The 15,408-nt window shown below is 59.8% G+C and overlaps 1 protein-coding gene across 6 annotated transcripts in view; it reads left to right on the forward strand.

Moving 5' to 3' along the window:
• Positions 1-12,437, forward strand: part of CTDP1 (CTD phosphatase subunit 1) — a 57,116-nt gene extending 44,679 nt beyond the window's left edge. Inside the window, exons 12-13 of one of the 6 annotated variants that reach the window (XM_053206087.1) lie at positions 212-372; positions 7,584-7,868. In XM_053206087.1, the coding sequence (XP_053062062.1) occupies positions 212-372; positions 7,584-7,770 (348 nt within the window). In that variant the 3' untranslated portion in view covers positions 7,771-7,868. Of the gene's footprint in view, positions 1-211; positions 373-7,583; positions 7,869-9,550; positions 11,673-11,874 lie in introns of those variants that run through there. The other 5 variants (XM_053206088.1, XM_027069228.2, XM_053206091.1 and 2 more) reach the window with 5 other exon arrangements.
• Positions 12,438-15,408: the final 2,971 nt, after the last annotated feature.

Here is a 15,408-nt window from a genome sequence, read left to right on the forward strand (position 1 = left end):
TGGGCCTTTTCTGCTTTCTTGGCCCACCTCACGTGCCACCTGCAAAGGTCCGGGCCGTCACCCATCTCGGACTCGGCCTGGCACGCACCTAGACTCGCAGCTATGCCCAAGGCGAGCGCACATGGTCGGGACCAGATGGGGCCGCGCCGCCCTGCCGTGGGGGTCGGGTCATAGGCGTCGGGTGTGTGCCCTGACTCTCCCCCTTTGCCAGGTGGATGACATCCTAGGAGAGGGCAGTGATGACAGCGACAGCGAGAAGAGGAGGCCGGAGGAGGAGGGGCCGCAGGAGCGGCCACTGCCCCGGGAGCCCCGGGCCACGCTCGAGGCCACAGCATCCAGCGAGAGGAGCACAGCAGACAGCCGGGGGCCCAGGTGAGGCGGTGCGGGTGAGGGCCCGGTGAGGGGGCAGGTGAGGGCCGGCCCAGGCGAGGTCTGCAGGCGCGATGCAGTAACGTGACAGATTCTTCAGGCTTTAGCATTTCAGAATGTTATGTTCACGGTGACGCGAATTTTTATCACAGTCTTTATTGTTTCAGTTGCTACTCACGGAGATCTGAGTCTTTCCCCCGTGTAAGTGTAAGTGGTAAGACGTCCGCCTGCCTGACCCGGGCAGCCCCGCCGCGGAGGGCAGGACGACGCCATGGCCAGCACGTTTTGATGCAGTTGGTGATTTTTCACGTGCCCAGCTGTGTTATGGCGCGGGTGACCTGACCGTGCCTGCTGGTGGTGGCTCAGTGTCCACGTGACTGCATCTTGTCCCGGACCAAACAGCGCGCCAGGATTCTACGTCTTTTCTGAAGCATCTTTCTGTCTCGCTTGGATTTGATCATCACATCATGTTCTCTTGGCTCAGTTTCCGTCCTTTTTGCCTTTTTCTAAGTATTCTCCCCACCGCGGCTCAATTCGGTCTGCCCGGAGCCAGAACCGCTGTCCCGAGTGTCCCGAGCCTCCCCTTCGGGCCCTACTGCCTGCTGGGGACTGTCGTCTCCGCTTCCGGAGACGCCTTCACCGTTCCCCAGCTCCAACATCTTGTTTCTTTGCTCTCTTACTTTGGTGGACTAGATGCATCTTCCAGGAGCTTCGTGGACCAGGGTGCGTGGGAGGCAAATGAATTTGGCACATCAGGAGATGCCTTCCTCGCTCTGTCCACACTTGCTTGACCGCGGGGCGGGCGCTCCGTAGCCCGGGGAGGGAGTCGTGTCCCTCAGAGTCCAGACGGCTTTGCTCCGGGTCTGTCTGCGTGTGGCATTGGTGGGGCACCTGGTGCTGCGCGAGCGTCTCTCCCCTGCTGACGGGCATCTCCGTCCTGCCCCTCGTGTTCAGGAGTGTTGGGCACCACCTGTGCGAGCAGACGGCTGCTCGTGCCAGGCCGGGGGCTCCTCGCAGGGCCTGACCCTGCCGTCATGAGAAGCGAGTAGACACGCGTCCCCGGTATCAGGTTTCAGAACCACGTCTGGAGCCTCCTGTGAGCCATGCGACCGTGGGCGAGTCCTTGGACCTCCCCGTGTCTTCATTTTCCCCTTTGAAATGGGGGCGTTGGCCGGCACAGCCTGTGCACGTAGCTGCACATAACAGCCCCCCTCCCTTGCTTGTGTGGGGGCTCTTTTCTTTATAAGCCACCTGGTCTGACCCGAAGACGTTCTGTAGGTGAGTAAGTGCTTTTGAAGAGAGTTTGGTGTACTGGAGCCAGTCCACTTAGAAGACAGGATCGGGCCAGAAATTCTGGCAGCACACGGAGGGGACGTAGAGATGCGTTGTCCGTGTGTCGGAATTTTATTCGGAGAAGGTCCGTGCGTCCGCAGCTGTGCTACGGGGCCACCCTGCTGGTCCCACGGCAGACTTCCAGCCACGTTGAAGTGCTGTCCGGTCGTCTTAGGATGCAACTTTGATGAGAAGCACGATGCTTGTGCTGAGCTGTGTCTGTCGCCTTCTCCATGCAGACAGAGGTCCCGCTGGGGTTTCCGAGGAGCCGACCTCCCGCCCACTCTGAGGACCTCTGTGGTGGTGCCGGCTGATGCCAAGGGTGGTGATGGCTTCTCGGGGATGGGGAGCGCGCTCTGGTTGAGCTTGTTTTCTCTGTCACGTAGGAAATACATTCCGAGCAGTTTTCACAAAGACCCAGAAAGGCCTGGCCGGAGCCCGCAGGAAGGAGCCTGTGCTCGTGGGGCAGTGGACGCAGGCGCTGGGCAGGCCGAGAGTGCCCGTCCGGTGTGCCCAGAAGCAAGAGGCACCAGGGCTTGCTGGAAAGAGCCTTTGCTTTGATGTGGTTTGGGTGCTGGCCGTCTGGACGGGACCGCGGAGCAGCGCGGTTCTGGTCCCAAGGGGCTGGGTGTCCTGTGTCTCGGCGGTCAGCCCTGTGCAGGCAGAGGAAGCCCGGCGTCCGGCCCGTCCTGTGGACAGCGTCCACGCAGGAGGTGCCGACATGGCCACCGGAGCTTGAGGTCCTCAGGTGTGTGGTGGTGGGTGCTGCAGGCTGAGCCCCCCAGTGGGCGCCAGGCGTCCTGGGAGCCCGGCCCCTAAGCCTCCGGAGAGCTGGGGAGTAAGTCAGAGTCTCTCACTTCCCACAGCGCCTTCTTCCACCTGCCACCCAAACAGCAGCCGCCCCTCCCCAGAGAGCCTCCTCCCCAGAGAGCCTCCTCCCCAGAGAGCCTTCGGCCGGCCGGCCGGCCCCCCCCCCCCCCCCCCCGGCCTGTCCCTGACGCTTTGGAACTCGGACGTGTGGCTGTCGGAAAAGCTGCGGTGTTTCCAGACGTGCCTCACGGCTCTGACCCTTCACTGGGGTCGGACGGACGGGGCGCACGGCGGGTCCCAATCAGCTGCCGCGGGGGACTTGGGCGTGAGGGCCTCGTTTCTTTCTTTGCCAGGGAAGTTGGCGAGTGTGGTTTTCTGGCTGTATTTTACTCTCGTTTAATGGTACTAGAGGTGGAGTGAAGTTTAAGTTCTTACATGATGGCATTTTTATTTGAAGTTAAAATGTTTTGGGGTTTTTTGTGTTGTGTTTTGCACGTGGGAGGCCTTTGTTTCATGATTTCCCCGCGTGCGATGACAGTGATGCAGGTCTGGCTCCCACGGGAAGGTCTGCTCGGCATCGCCTCCTGCTGGTTCCACGAGGCCAAGTGGCTCCATGGATCTTCTTGTCCCTTGAACCTGAAAGCCAGTTTTACTGGAAGGAGAAGGGTGGTAATTTTTACTTGTCTACCAAGAAATGATTCATTGTTTTTTCAGATCAGCGACATCGGATGCCGTTTTATTCACAGTGCTTGTGGGGTACGCTCGCTGCTTGAGGTCAGTCTCTAAGATGAAAAAGTCAAGTATATGTTTGAAAAGCATTTGCTCAAATGAGTTACCTTCAAATTGTTTGCGACACCGTACAGATGCATCATTGTCCCCACCACTTGGTGAAGTGGCTGGCACAGACACGGTGGCCCAGGTCTCGCACTGGGACCCTCTGCGGCGCTCTGTGCTCGCATTCGGCAGAGGCGACTTAGAACTCGATGTAAGACTCTACTTCCATCGCTTCTACAGTTAGCAGACACGCGAAAAGGACAGTATTTCTGCCAAACCAATTATTAATTCGTTAACAGCCAAAGAACATAGCATAACGTGGTTGGTAACTCTCACGTTACAGAAATCCACGGCTGACGGCTAATCGCTGACACACGTCCCAGGCTCACACCGCCCAGTCCCGCTGGCTCTCTCCCCCTTTCCAGCCTGCGCTGCAGACGTACAGACAGCTGGGGGGGCTCTCCCACAGTCTGTGCAGGTCTCGTCCTTCCAGAAGGTTCCCCCAGTCTCGCTGCAGCGTCGGGACAGACGGCACTAAAATGCTCTGGGGCACTGGCACACATGAAAGGTGCTTGTGGTGTCGGTGGACCCGGGCGGGGTCCCCTTCAGCTCCGGGCAGGCGTGTGGTCGGGACAGAAGTCTGGGGCGTTGCTGACCCGAGGACGTCCTGTCCTGTGGAAGCTAGTGGGGCATCTCCCCCGTGTGGCCAGCGGTGGCTCTGGCACCTGGGGTGTAATATAGGATGTGCACCCCCTGTGTTCCCTGCAGTCGGGTCATGGCCCTGCCCCCTGACCTTGCTCTAGGAGCCACCTCCCCTGTGTCTCGTACGTGGTTTTGTCTCCTGTTTCACACGAAGCTGGAGTGAACACCACGTGTGCTGGTCGTGCTGGTGTGTGGGTGTGCTCCTCACGTGTGTTTCTAGGCCGGCACTTGGTGGCCTCGTGCCTCCGTGGAAGGCCGAATGGTTTTCCATGAGAGCAGGTGATGACGCTCATTTGCTGTGGCACAGTGTTTGGTGGCAGCTAACGGCCAACACGACAGGTGAATGTTGGTGTCGCCATGGCTTCATTTTAACGTGCTTTTCTCTTCTAACGGGCTGTGCCCTGGGCCTCAGACGGAGGAAAATGAGCTCGCCGGTCACCAGGCCGCAGCAGCTGCCCTGGCCAGAGAGGCGGGACCCGACCGCTTCCACTCAAGGGAAGACGCCCAGGAGCGCGGCCCGACGTCCGAGCTCACAGAGCGACTCCCGACGGCCACCCCAGGCGCGCTCCGGGCCGGAGGAGCCGTGCGGGAGGACGAGAGCTAGTACACGAACAGCGCTGAGAAGGGCAGCGAGGAAGAAAATGTGCTCTGGGGGTCCGTCCGAACCACGGAAGAGAGAACGAGCAGGGAATGCGCGCTCAGAGACGTGGGTCCCCGGTTAGTGCACCGACCTTCCCACAGTGGGAGCCGTCGGAGCGCGGAGGGGAGGGGCAGGGGCAGAAAACCTCCCAGATCGGAGAGAAGACGTTCTAACACTTCCCGAAATCTTGACGGACCCCAAGCAGGCTCAGCACAGAGAGCCACACCCAGACGCATCTCGGTGGAAGCGCGCAAGGCAGACGAGGGCGCCGCGGGCCGTGCCGGCAGCCGCTTCTCATCAGACGCCGCCCAGGCCCCAGGCCCCAGGCCCCAGGCCCCAGGCCCCGGGGCGGCACGCTGCCACACGGGAGAGGAGGCCAGAGAGAAGGCCGTCAGCCAAGGAGAAGACGTCCCGGCCGAGAACTGAGGGAACTCGCTGCCCTCGCGGGAAACCCCAAAGGGAGCTCCTCGGTCACGGAGCCGATGACCCGGACAGAGCTGAGAACCCACATCCACGCGGACAGCAGCGAGCCCCGTGGGGGTGAGCGGGCGATCGGCAGGCAGGAAGAATTCCGAGTTCTCTCCTTTCTTCACCGAGTGGAGAGAGAAAGCAGTTGCGTGAGGCGGCGTGGACGCAACCGTCGGGCCCGTGGCGTGGAGAAGCGGGATGCTTGCCGGCGCCCACGCTGAGGCCGTGGGAGCGAGAGGCTTCGGGAGACGCGGCGAGCGGGCGGCGGGCCAGCGGGACGTGCTGTGAGCCTCTCCCCTCAGCCGCTCCGCAGGACGCAAAGGGACGGAAGGTAGCGACCGTGGCCGTGTGCGGCACGCGTGGGTGGACCGTGCGTGACAGGAGTAGTGCAGGAAGGGAGCACGGGTTCTGAGCTGGGCGGCGAGCCCGCACCGGTGCGCGACCAGGGAAACCGCCGTCGGTTGTGAGGGCGTGACGCGGGGTCCTGGCGGGGAAGGAAGTCCGAGGGGACGGCCCCCGTCCTGGGGCGTCACATGGGGTGTGCTGGTTTCGTGCGGAGGAGGCAGGAAGGAAGGAGCAGGATCAGAAGTGCACGAGGGCCGGGGTGAACGTGCACGTAACCAGCACGAGTGGGTTGTGTGACCTGTGACCCGAGAACAGATGGTGACCCGCTTGCCGGTCACGGGGAGGACTCCTTCCTCAGGGCCCTGCACAGTGTGGGGTCACAGTGAGCGCCCGTGAGCCCACCCGTCTGCCGACAGAGGTGCCCGTGAGGCTGCACGAGGACGTGAGGACGTGGACGGGGAGGTGACGAAGAGGGGCACCGGCGGCCGTCCTGCCCTTCCCTGCGAGGTGTCAGAAGTCGTCTCATTACGTGTAACTTCGCGTCAGTCGTCAGGCTTTCCAGAACCAGTCACAGCGAAGGGGATCCAAACGCTTGTGCTTTGGGGACCGTCCCTCCCCCGCCCTGACACCTGCGTGTTGACTGCCGACCACGGGTCCCTGAAGGCACGCGTGCTGAAGCCGCTGCCTGCGTGGGCCGTCCCACGAGGGCGCTTGTCGGAAAGCGGGGGCTCCCGTAGGTCTCGAGACGCTTGTGGAAATTCACCTCGGACGGGCGTTCGGTGACAGGAGCCTGCCTGTCCGTCCGGAAAGCAGCACAGCCTTCTTGCCGCCCGTCAGGCTGGGGCGCCCGGAGCCCCAAGCCCACCTCTTGTTCACCCACGTTTGGGGAGCGTGCTCCATGCAGGATTGTGGCAAGACCACCGAATCAAGTATGCTGTTTTTTAACCTTGCCCGTCTGTCAGAGTGAGAGGCCTCGATTTTGTTCCGGGCCCTTCCGTGTCCTGGTCGCACAGAGCAGGGCTTCTTGTGCTCATCCGTGTCCAGGACTCACTGAGGACATGCTTCATGCCCCAGCCGCCACTCCTGTCATCTACTCGATAAGCCTGGTTGCCGGGCAACCAGGTTACTCCGGGTTAGGTACTCACTCGCACTCGCTAAGCCTGGCTTCCCTGAGCGAGACACCCGTCCTGCCCAGGATAGGTGAGTCCTGCTGCCGGGCCGGGTGGAGCCAGCACCCTGGGGGGCCACCGCCGCTGTGACGGCACGAAGCACGCGTTTGGGGTTGGCTGCCCCCCCCCGTGGCCCGGGCAAGGGCCGAGCCCGTGGGTCAGGTGACCTGGTTGCCTGTGTCCCCACTCACGGCGAGGAGCCGGTTCCCTGCAGTTGTGCCTGAGGTGCCGGCCGCTGCTGGCATCCGTCCTCATAGGTGAGCAGGCGCCCACTGTGCCCACTGGTGCCCACGCTTGCTTCGCGCCGTGCACGTGTTCGGTCCGCCTTGCGCGTCACCGTTCCGCAGGATGCAGACCGGGCTGTCCCGCACCCGCACACACAGGAGAAGGGCTTGTTAGTCGAGACGGTGACCTCGCCGCATACAGCCCTGTGGCTTTTTTCTGCCGGGAAACCAAGCGGGTTTAACCGGTGAGCTGAAAAGTACATGCCCTGTTGGCGCTGTTTGGGGGTCCTCCTTGGTCAGATGCCGGCGTGTGTTTGCCTTGGTCCCTGAGACATCCATGTCCGTAACTCGGCGCACTTGGGGCGCCAGTGGAAGTGTGTGCTCGGAAGCTGCAGCGTCCGGGAGGAAGTTTGTTCCTGTTCGTGCTGTTTCCCGCCTTGAGCGTGGGAGGGTTTTTTCCACCCTGAACATGAGAGGGTTTCCAGCTCTCAGTTTTCTCCACGTTAAATCTGTCCGTGTTTCTCCGGAACCGCACACGTGGCTGTAAAAACAACATAAACGTGTGCTGTGCTGAGGGGAGACGAAGCTTTGATCGTTCACAGGCGTTTGTTAGCCGTGACCTGCAGGCCTGAGATGATTTTTAATTACTAAAATTTAATCGTGTATAAAAATTTATTCTCCGAATGTTACTTAACCAGGAGTAAGGGTTTTCTCTCTTCTCAGTCCGTCTCATGTTCTGCTTTGTCACAGGAAGGGTGAGACCAGCCTTAGCACACCGCACTGCCACCTGGGCACTGACCGTCTTTCCCTGGTCTTGAGCCACGCACTGGGCTCCGTGGGAACGCCCCGCATGACCACCCGAGTGGGGCTCATCTGTGTTCTCTCGCTCCCTCTGTTAATTCCCTGCAAGAGGACCCTGTTGCGGGAGAGTCCTTGATCTGTAGGACGGGTGCACCGTGTCTCTGACGTACCTGGCACCTGCGTGGGTCCGTGTGTGGTCCAGCCCCGCAGGAATGTGGCTGTGCGGTCTCCTCGGCCACCGATGGGGGCGACAACACCCACCTCACGGATTTGGTGGAAAAGAGGGCTCGTGTCACCCCATGCCAGCACTCCGCGTCATCGGGAGGTGTCTGAGCACGAGGACGTTGCCGCAGTGAGCTTGTCCAGGTGTGGGCCGCTTCTGTCCCAGACGCTCTCCAAGTGCAGGTCAGACGTTTCCACAAAAGATGTTATCACACAATATCGTTGTTGTAAGGTGGCTGTTCTGACGACTAACTCCTGTCCTGCCCTGGTCCTCCTCTCCCCTCAGGCCCTGCCTGCAGGTGCTCCCTGCCTCTGCCTGCGGAGCCGAGCTTCTCCACGGGAGCTTCTCCACGGTTCCCGGTCCCCCCTCTGGGGGGGGGGGGGGGGCGTCCAGCTGTTTCCTGGGCCTGGGGGCCTTTGTCCCCGCGGGCAGCAGCTGTCTCCTCTCTGTTTTTGCTTTTTGCGTCAAGCTGTCAAAGGGACAAAAGGGAACTTGGATGCAGGCCCAGCTCTGGGCCAAGAGCAGACCATTTGCATCAGGAGGCACGGGAGATGCCTCACACTCGTTGCTTGGGAAACCTTGCAGCGCGGGCCACAGAGCTGCTCTGACAGTGCTCACGGTTAGGTTGGGTGACGCGTCATCGTGCCGGGGGAGCTGCCACTGGTGAGCGCACCCTGGTGGGACACAGACTTCACCCCCCACCCCTCCTCTCACACTGCAGGCCTGGGGCCCAGCTGGGTGCCCGGGGGATGGGGCACAGCCAGCACTCTTCTGAGTTTCCTTAAGTAAGTGCGCTCAGAATCACTGCTGCTTTGGATAAACCTCCACCGTTCACCAGCAGCCCGGACGGGTGTTCCTATGCTGTAGGTCTGGGGGCCTGGGGAGCGCGGGCCACACACGCATCGTGACCGCCTGGTGCATCCCTGTGATGCCTCGGGGCCCACCCACTCTTTTCCCCAGGCAGGGCTCATGGACATTATTTCTGTCGGTGGTGTTCACAGTAGGATGGACAATGGATACCCCTTTTTATGGGAATTAGATGGCCACCTGACATTTTTACGGGCGGTGGTCTGTTTCATCTACGCCTACGTGTCATTTCTAAACGCGTCTCTGTTTTTGTCACCACTCAGCAAAAGGACAGTCATTCCAGAGGCTTCAGAGTAATTGTGCTTAAAATAGCTTTTGTTTCAGGACATCTTACAAATCCAAAATTAACCCTTTGCTGAGCTACCTGTCTCCTCAGGCTCATGTCTGCCCTGGTTTGGGCCCAACCAGAGCTTCTGGCCCTACAGATGGACGCCCGGCGCCGGCCACACAGCCCCCGTGCTGCAGCCACGGACGCCGTCCCTGCTCCTCGGGGCTCCGGCCTCTCGTGTTCACTTTTCCAGCCTGAGCAGGCCCACCGATCACCTCAGTTACAGTCCCTGGTGTCTGTCTCAGAGCTTCTGTCCATTTTGAGTTTATTGGGTCAGTTGTGTTCTGATTTGGGAGCGTTTCTCTCCATTAGGTTACTTCCTGTGTTACCAGTTTGAAAGCGGGTTGTTTCATAGGTCTTAGGTCACACGTGGCCTCGTCTCGCAGATCTTTTCCTGACCTCGTGTGTGTGGCTCTGCTTGTGGCCTGTTCCGCCCAAATGAAGACTTTCTCATCTCTACATCTTTTAGGGGGTTTCTTGTCTTCTTTCAAACTGCAGGTTTCCCTGAACATAGGCGTGTATATACATACGTATTTCTGTCCACGTTTCTTCAAGTTTTCTTTTGACTAAATGGTGCTGCCACAGGTGTCCAGATGCAGAGTTCATCTCAACCCTGCCTCAGAAACGAACTCAGAGGCCGACTCACAACAGATTGCGAAGAAAACCTAAGTATTTGTGACCTCGGGTTACGTGGTCAGTTTTGTACTGATAGTCCAAAGACCTCACCATTCGGAGTGTGAGAAGCACAAATCTGTGCGGCACACACCTGAGAAATAGTTGCCGTCCGCGCTACGTAAAGAGCTCTCAGGACTGAACGCTCCAACAAAGCAGCTCGTAAAATGGGGCAGGAGGTGGTCCACACCATTCGCCCCCAGAGAGAGCTGGGGGGCGTGAGCCGCTGCACATGGGGCCCCCAAACAGCCCCTTCTTCTGTGCGAATGGGAGCCGGGCATGAGGTCCGCGGGCGGGACCCCCTCAGCAGGCGTGGCCGCGGGCCCACCACGCGCCCGGCATCGCACCCGGGAAGGGCACCTTGTGGCTCCTGTGCCCGAGTGCATCCTGGTGCTGCCGGGCGTCCCACGCTCCGCCAACACCGTAACAGCCCGGAGCGGAAAACAGCAGCCACGCACGCGTGTCCCACGAACTGCAGCGGGCCAAGAGCCTTGAGGCCACGCCGCCCTCCAGGAGGCCAAGGGCAAAGGAAGCCTACGGCCTAATGTTCAGGGTAATTTCCCTGAAGCATCCCTGTGCTCAGAAACCCTTTACACCGCTTTTGCTTGTATGTTTTCCAGAGATCTCCTAAGGGAGCAACCTTAGATCTTAATGGTCAGGTGCTGATAAGAGAAACCCACCTTGCGCTTCAGTGTTGAGCCCAGCTTGTTTTCCGTAGCAGCGTAAACGTTTGTTTCCTTAGAAAATATTCAGCCGATGGGAAAATAATAGTCGTTTAAACTTTGGACTGAACGTGTGGCACTGACAAAGTGCTCTGGTGGGTCGGGCGAGGGCACTGCCGCCCTGGCGGTCACACACGCGGTAGAGCCTGGGGCGCGAGGGACAGCCCAGGGGGCTGCTCTTTCTGGGTGTCCTTGCCGGCCTCCCGGCAGGCTCCTGGCACCTTGTCTGCCGCAGGCACATCCTCCTCTTAGGCGGGACGGTGACCAATCAGCAACGTGTCTTTTGTTGGTTCCATCTGGTTTTGCTGGCGGTATTTCTCTTAAATAAATTGTACGCCTTTCCTTCCACCAGCACCGTGGTCTCCGATTTCCTGTACGCGTGTGGTTCTTTACGTTGTATGTGTGCTGCATGTGCCTCGGTATATACACGCGTGTGTGTGGTTGCCGTGTGTGTGTGTGTGTGTGTGTGTGTGTGTGCGCGTGTGTGCGCGTGCCAGAAAATCTTCAGGGCCTGCCTGTGTCCCCACCGTCACAGCGCAAGAGACGGGGGGGCTGACCCGTGAGGCTCAGGTGCCCCTGTGTGAGGGGAGACCCAGGGCGGGCGCGTGGTCAGGCCAGTTTTCCTCGGCTTGGGGACACTGCTCGGGGCCAGCGGGCACCTCCTGGGGGAGTGCTGTGCTCGCCGCGGGCCCCGTGCTGCGGAAATCTCGCGGGCACAGTCTGGTCCGAGTCCGCCAACTCTGTCCCAAGGACGGAGGCAGCCACCACCGTCGTGGCGTCATTGGTCATCAGGGTAATTCCTCTTAAGCCGCCTAAGGAAAGTGGAGTTTTCAGGCTGGACCGGGTGACGGTTCTATTTGGTCCCCTGGGATGTGCCTTGGCTTTCGTGTCCGCAGAATGGCATTAGTAGTTCCCACGGCCGACCCAGCCTCTCCAGTCGTGCTTTGCACATTTGCTCCCGTCTGGTTCTCCTCGGGGCCAATCAGAGGTGACAGCGTCTGGAGCTCTGGGGAGAAGGCATTTGCGAGGGCTCCCCGGGGGAGGGCGGGGGCGGACACGGACAGCAGGGGCACGCCCTCCAGGCCTCCCACCGGTCCGCACTCCTCTCCCCACGAGCCGTACGGTTACGGGTGCTCTGTCACCTCCTCCGTGACTCCATGACTATCGCTGCCAGGCCACCTCTGGATGCGGGGGCCTGGCGGCATGGGAACGGACAGAGCGTGTCCCGGGCCCTGCACGGTTTTGACCCCCAGCTCCAACTCCTCCTCGCACTGAAACTGTGACAGCGCTTTTGCATCGATGCCCCCACGGGACAGCGCCGCACTGCGTGGGTGCGTCCCGAGGTGCGTGGGTGCTGATGCGCGTGTGTGTCCCGGTGTGCGTGTGCCTGCCCCTGCGAGCGTGTCACGGCATGTGCCTGTCTTGCAGGGGCCACAAGCGGAAGCTGCCCGAGGAGGACACCGGCAGCGCGTCCAGCGGGGAGTCCAGCGGGGAGGACGAGGAGGGCAGCAGCTCGGAGGCGGACGAGATGGCCGCGGCACTGGAGGCAGAGCTCAATGACCTCATGTGACCTGCGGGGCGCTCAGCACACACACGCGTCTTGCCCTGGCCCCTGATGGCTCCCGGCCGCGCGGGCCCTCGGATGGGGTCTCCTTTTCTCCAGAAAGACGTGTATATTTGCAGAGCTCCACTTACAGAAACACATAATTTTGCAGAAATAGGTGTTTTTAGAGGTTTTACTACGGAAGGTCTACTTTTCTAAGGGACAGTGTCCCGGGAGGCCGTGTGCCAAAGATGTTGCCACGCCCCTCGCAGCCTCTTGCGGGACGGGTGGGCAGGACTCGGGGCGGCGGGGCCGGGGGCGGGTCCGGGCCAGCGCACGGGGCCTTCCTCCTCCGGGACACGGGTGTAAAGTTTTTGTATATCTATTTCGCATTTGACCCACCGAGCAGATTTCTCTTTCATTTAATAAAACTCCTTTTTATAAGCTCGTTCTTGGTGCGATGCCTACCCCGCCGCCTGTAGGGCAGGGGACACTGCGTGTCGGGTTGCTCCGGGTATCTGGTCAGGCCTTGGAAGTCTGCACAGGATAACAGACCACCTAACCTACCCTTCTAGGCCATTCCGTGGCTGCTAGTCAGGAGTTTCTGCCATTTAGGAGTTTTTCTAAAGCTTGTATCAAAGCACTAACAATGTAAAGGATCGTTGTTATTTATAGTCGCTAAGCTTCAATGAGCCTCGGATCTAAGCCCAGAAAACAAGGCAGCTCTGATCCTGGCTGACAAGCTGGAGAACAGGGTTCATCGTAGGATGTGCCCCCCCCCCCTTTCCCTGACAGCTTGATTGTGCATCATCCCTGTCCATTGGGTCACGGGGTCTGACCCACCGGCCCTGAGTTCATGCAGCTGTAGGAAGAGCTGGTCCTGCGCCCGGTGGCCTTGTCTTCAGGTTCTGTTGTCCAGAGATGTGTGGGCAGTAGCCTTGGTCCACGATGCCCATGGGGAGGTGCTGGCGGTTAATTCGTCTTCACGCTCCCTTTGAAAGGGCCCCTTGGCACCCTTGCTGCTGGCGCTGTGTGGGCCCGGGGCTGTGGGTGACCCAGGATGTGTTCACGGCACTGCGGCCGATGCCTCCTTCGGTCCTGTGGGGAAGGCAGGCTGACCTGGGACTGGGGCCAGCAGCGTTACGACAGGTGCTGCTTAAAGACGGCCTTGTTGAATTAGTGTAGGAAGTGAAAGATGTCCCTTCTCCAGTCCCGATCCGTAGCACAAGCCTTGAGTCCTCCCTGTTTCCTAGACTAACTACTGAATCAGAAGTAACGTGTCAGGTTTCTCTGTGTGCTGTGCATGTGGACTTCAGCTGCAGGTGACAGAACCACAGCTCCGGTGGGTTTGTCTCATTACATCCCTCGCTTGTCTGAAAAGCGATGAATGGAGCCTCAGGTATGGCCGGTTCTAGGTGTTCACTGCATACTCGGGCGTTGTCCAGAACCTGAATCCTCCTCCTTCTCTCTACTGCTCGCACTCAGGAGACCTGCACACTGGGCGTGATGGTCAGACCCCATTCGTGCTTCTGGTGACAGGCAGAGGCTGGGACGGGTGCAGGACAGGGGCAGGCAGACAGACGTCCAGGAATCAAAGCACCGTCACTGTCTTGTTCTCTTCAGCAAGGTAAGTGTACGTACATTTATTTGCTATTCTCCACAACAGCAGTAACCAAAGTTTCCAGGGCTGGGCTTGGAAGGCGAGGGCTGTCTCTGACGGCCCTGTTAGCACAGAAACGGAGACTGCGTAACCGGGAACCTGGTAAGTTTGAGATGTTTGAGATCTCCGTGAACACCCACGGTCTCTGAGGCCGTGGTTTCTAAAAGGGCTCTGTGCTAACTCACGGCATTGCTCACACTGAGTGGAAAGTGTGTCTGAGCCGAGGCTGTGGGGCTGTCCGTGGTCCTGGGCTGCTGGTTGCTGTCACACCTGGACGACACCGTGGTCTCTGCACACCCGGGAGGGTGGGTGACCAGCTGTGTCCATCTCAGCTGGTTGGGCCCCTCCTCGCGGGTCCTGGAGGGAGACCAGAAGACAGCTCTTCAGTGCTCAGAGGCCGCGGGGCCCCGAGTGCTCCAACGAGTGACAGGACAATGCCGGTGGTAGAATGTGAAGACCCAACACCCGGACCTGGTGTCACCAGCAAAGAAGGGCCGAGGCCCTGGGAAAAGGAGACACCGGTCCGGGGGAGGGGACGATTGGAGGCCCAGTTGCGAGCTGACCTGAGCAGGAAAGACACGGAGGTTGACAAGTCATCCCGAAGACACGTCTTCACCTGCTGGGAAGGGTGTGCCAGGGGCTGTGATGCCGGTCAGGACTCCGGGCAGCCCCAGATGTCCTTGTTTTCTGCTGGGCGGTAGTTTTCTCTGGGCACTTGGACTTGACGTGTCCGGTGGTGTTCCCCAGAGCGGGTGTCCGTGTGGGGACGTGCCCGTCTGCAGCGAGGCTCTGCTGTGGGGGACGCCTGGGGACCCGCTCAGCCCACGGCCTGGGAAGGTTGGGGGCGGCCAGGCAGGGGCAGGGCCTGCGGTGCCCTCTGTGGGGTCCTCCCAGCCCCACCCACGGTGGTCTGCTCCCCATCATCTGGCCTCTGATGGTTTTGTCACTGTTAATGATGCATTTGTGCCCCAGATGAAGAGAAAATACGTCTTTAAACTGAGGACTCAAATCCTCCTCCCTCTGGGCACGTGAGTGGCCAGGCAGCTGACCAGGTCGGGCCTTCTCTTCAGAGGGGCAGTGGGGCCACCAGTCACCCCTGCCCTCTGGCTCCCTCATCCAAGCACACGCGTCTCAGGGGACCCCAGCAGCCGAGTCAACCACGTAGTTGCTTCAAATGCTGCTCTTGGGGCACCGGGGGGCTCATTCAGTTGAGTGTCCAACTCTTGATTTTGGCTCAGGTCATGATCTGGTAGTCTGTGGGTTCGGGCTCTGCGCTGACAGTGCAGACCCTGCTTGATATCCTCCCTCCCTCTCTCTGCCCCTCCCCTGCCGTCTCTCAGAAACAAATAAACATTAAGAAAAAAAAAATGTTTCGTGGGGCTCTTGCAGAGCCGGGCCGGGCGGTGGGAGGGCGGGCTGGGGCTGCAGAGAGGAGCACCGAGTGCACTCTGGTCGGGAACACACGGACGCGAGCCTGCCTCCCCGAACATCGCGTTGGGGAACTCGGGTCCACGATGCGGCCGTGAGGACGTCCCTAAGCAGGAGATGGAAGGGAGAACTCCTTAGGTCCCCAGAAGTCTGCACAAGTAGATGATAAATTTTAGCCTTTTGTTTGCAAACTTTCAAAAATCTGTAACAGTGGAAATTAATGAAATTTTTATTTCTTGGGAAACAGTGTTGAAATTTTGCGTAAATATGAGTGGATCTGCTGTCCCATCTGAATTTCTCATGTTTAGAAAACAACCGTGAGCCTCCCCGT

This window comes from Acinonyx jubatus, chromosome D3 (genome assembly GCF_027475565.1).
Source record: "Acinonyx jubatus isolate Ajub_Pintada_27869175 chromosome D3, VMU_Ajub_asm_v1.0, whole genome shotgun sequence".
NCBI classification, from domain to species: domain Eukaryota; kingdom Metazoa; phylum Chordata; class Mammalia; order Carnivora; family Felidae; genus Acinonyx; species Acinonyx jubatus.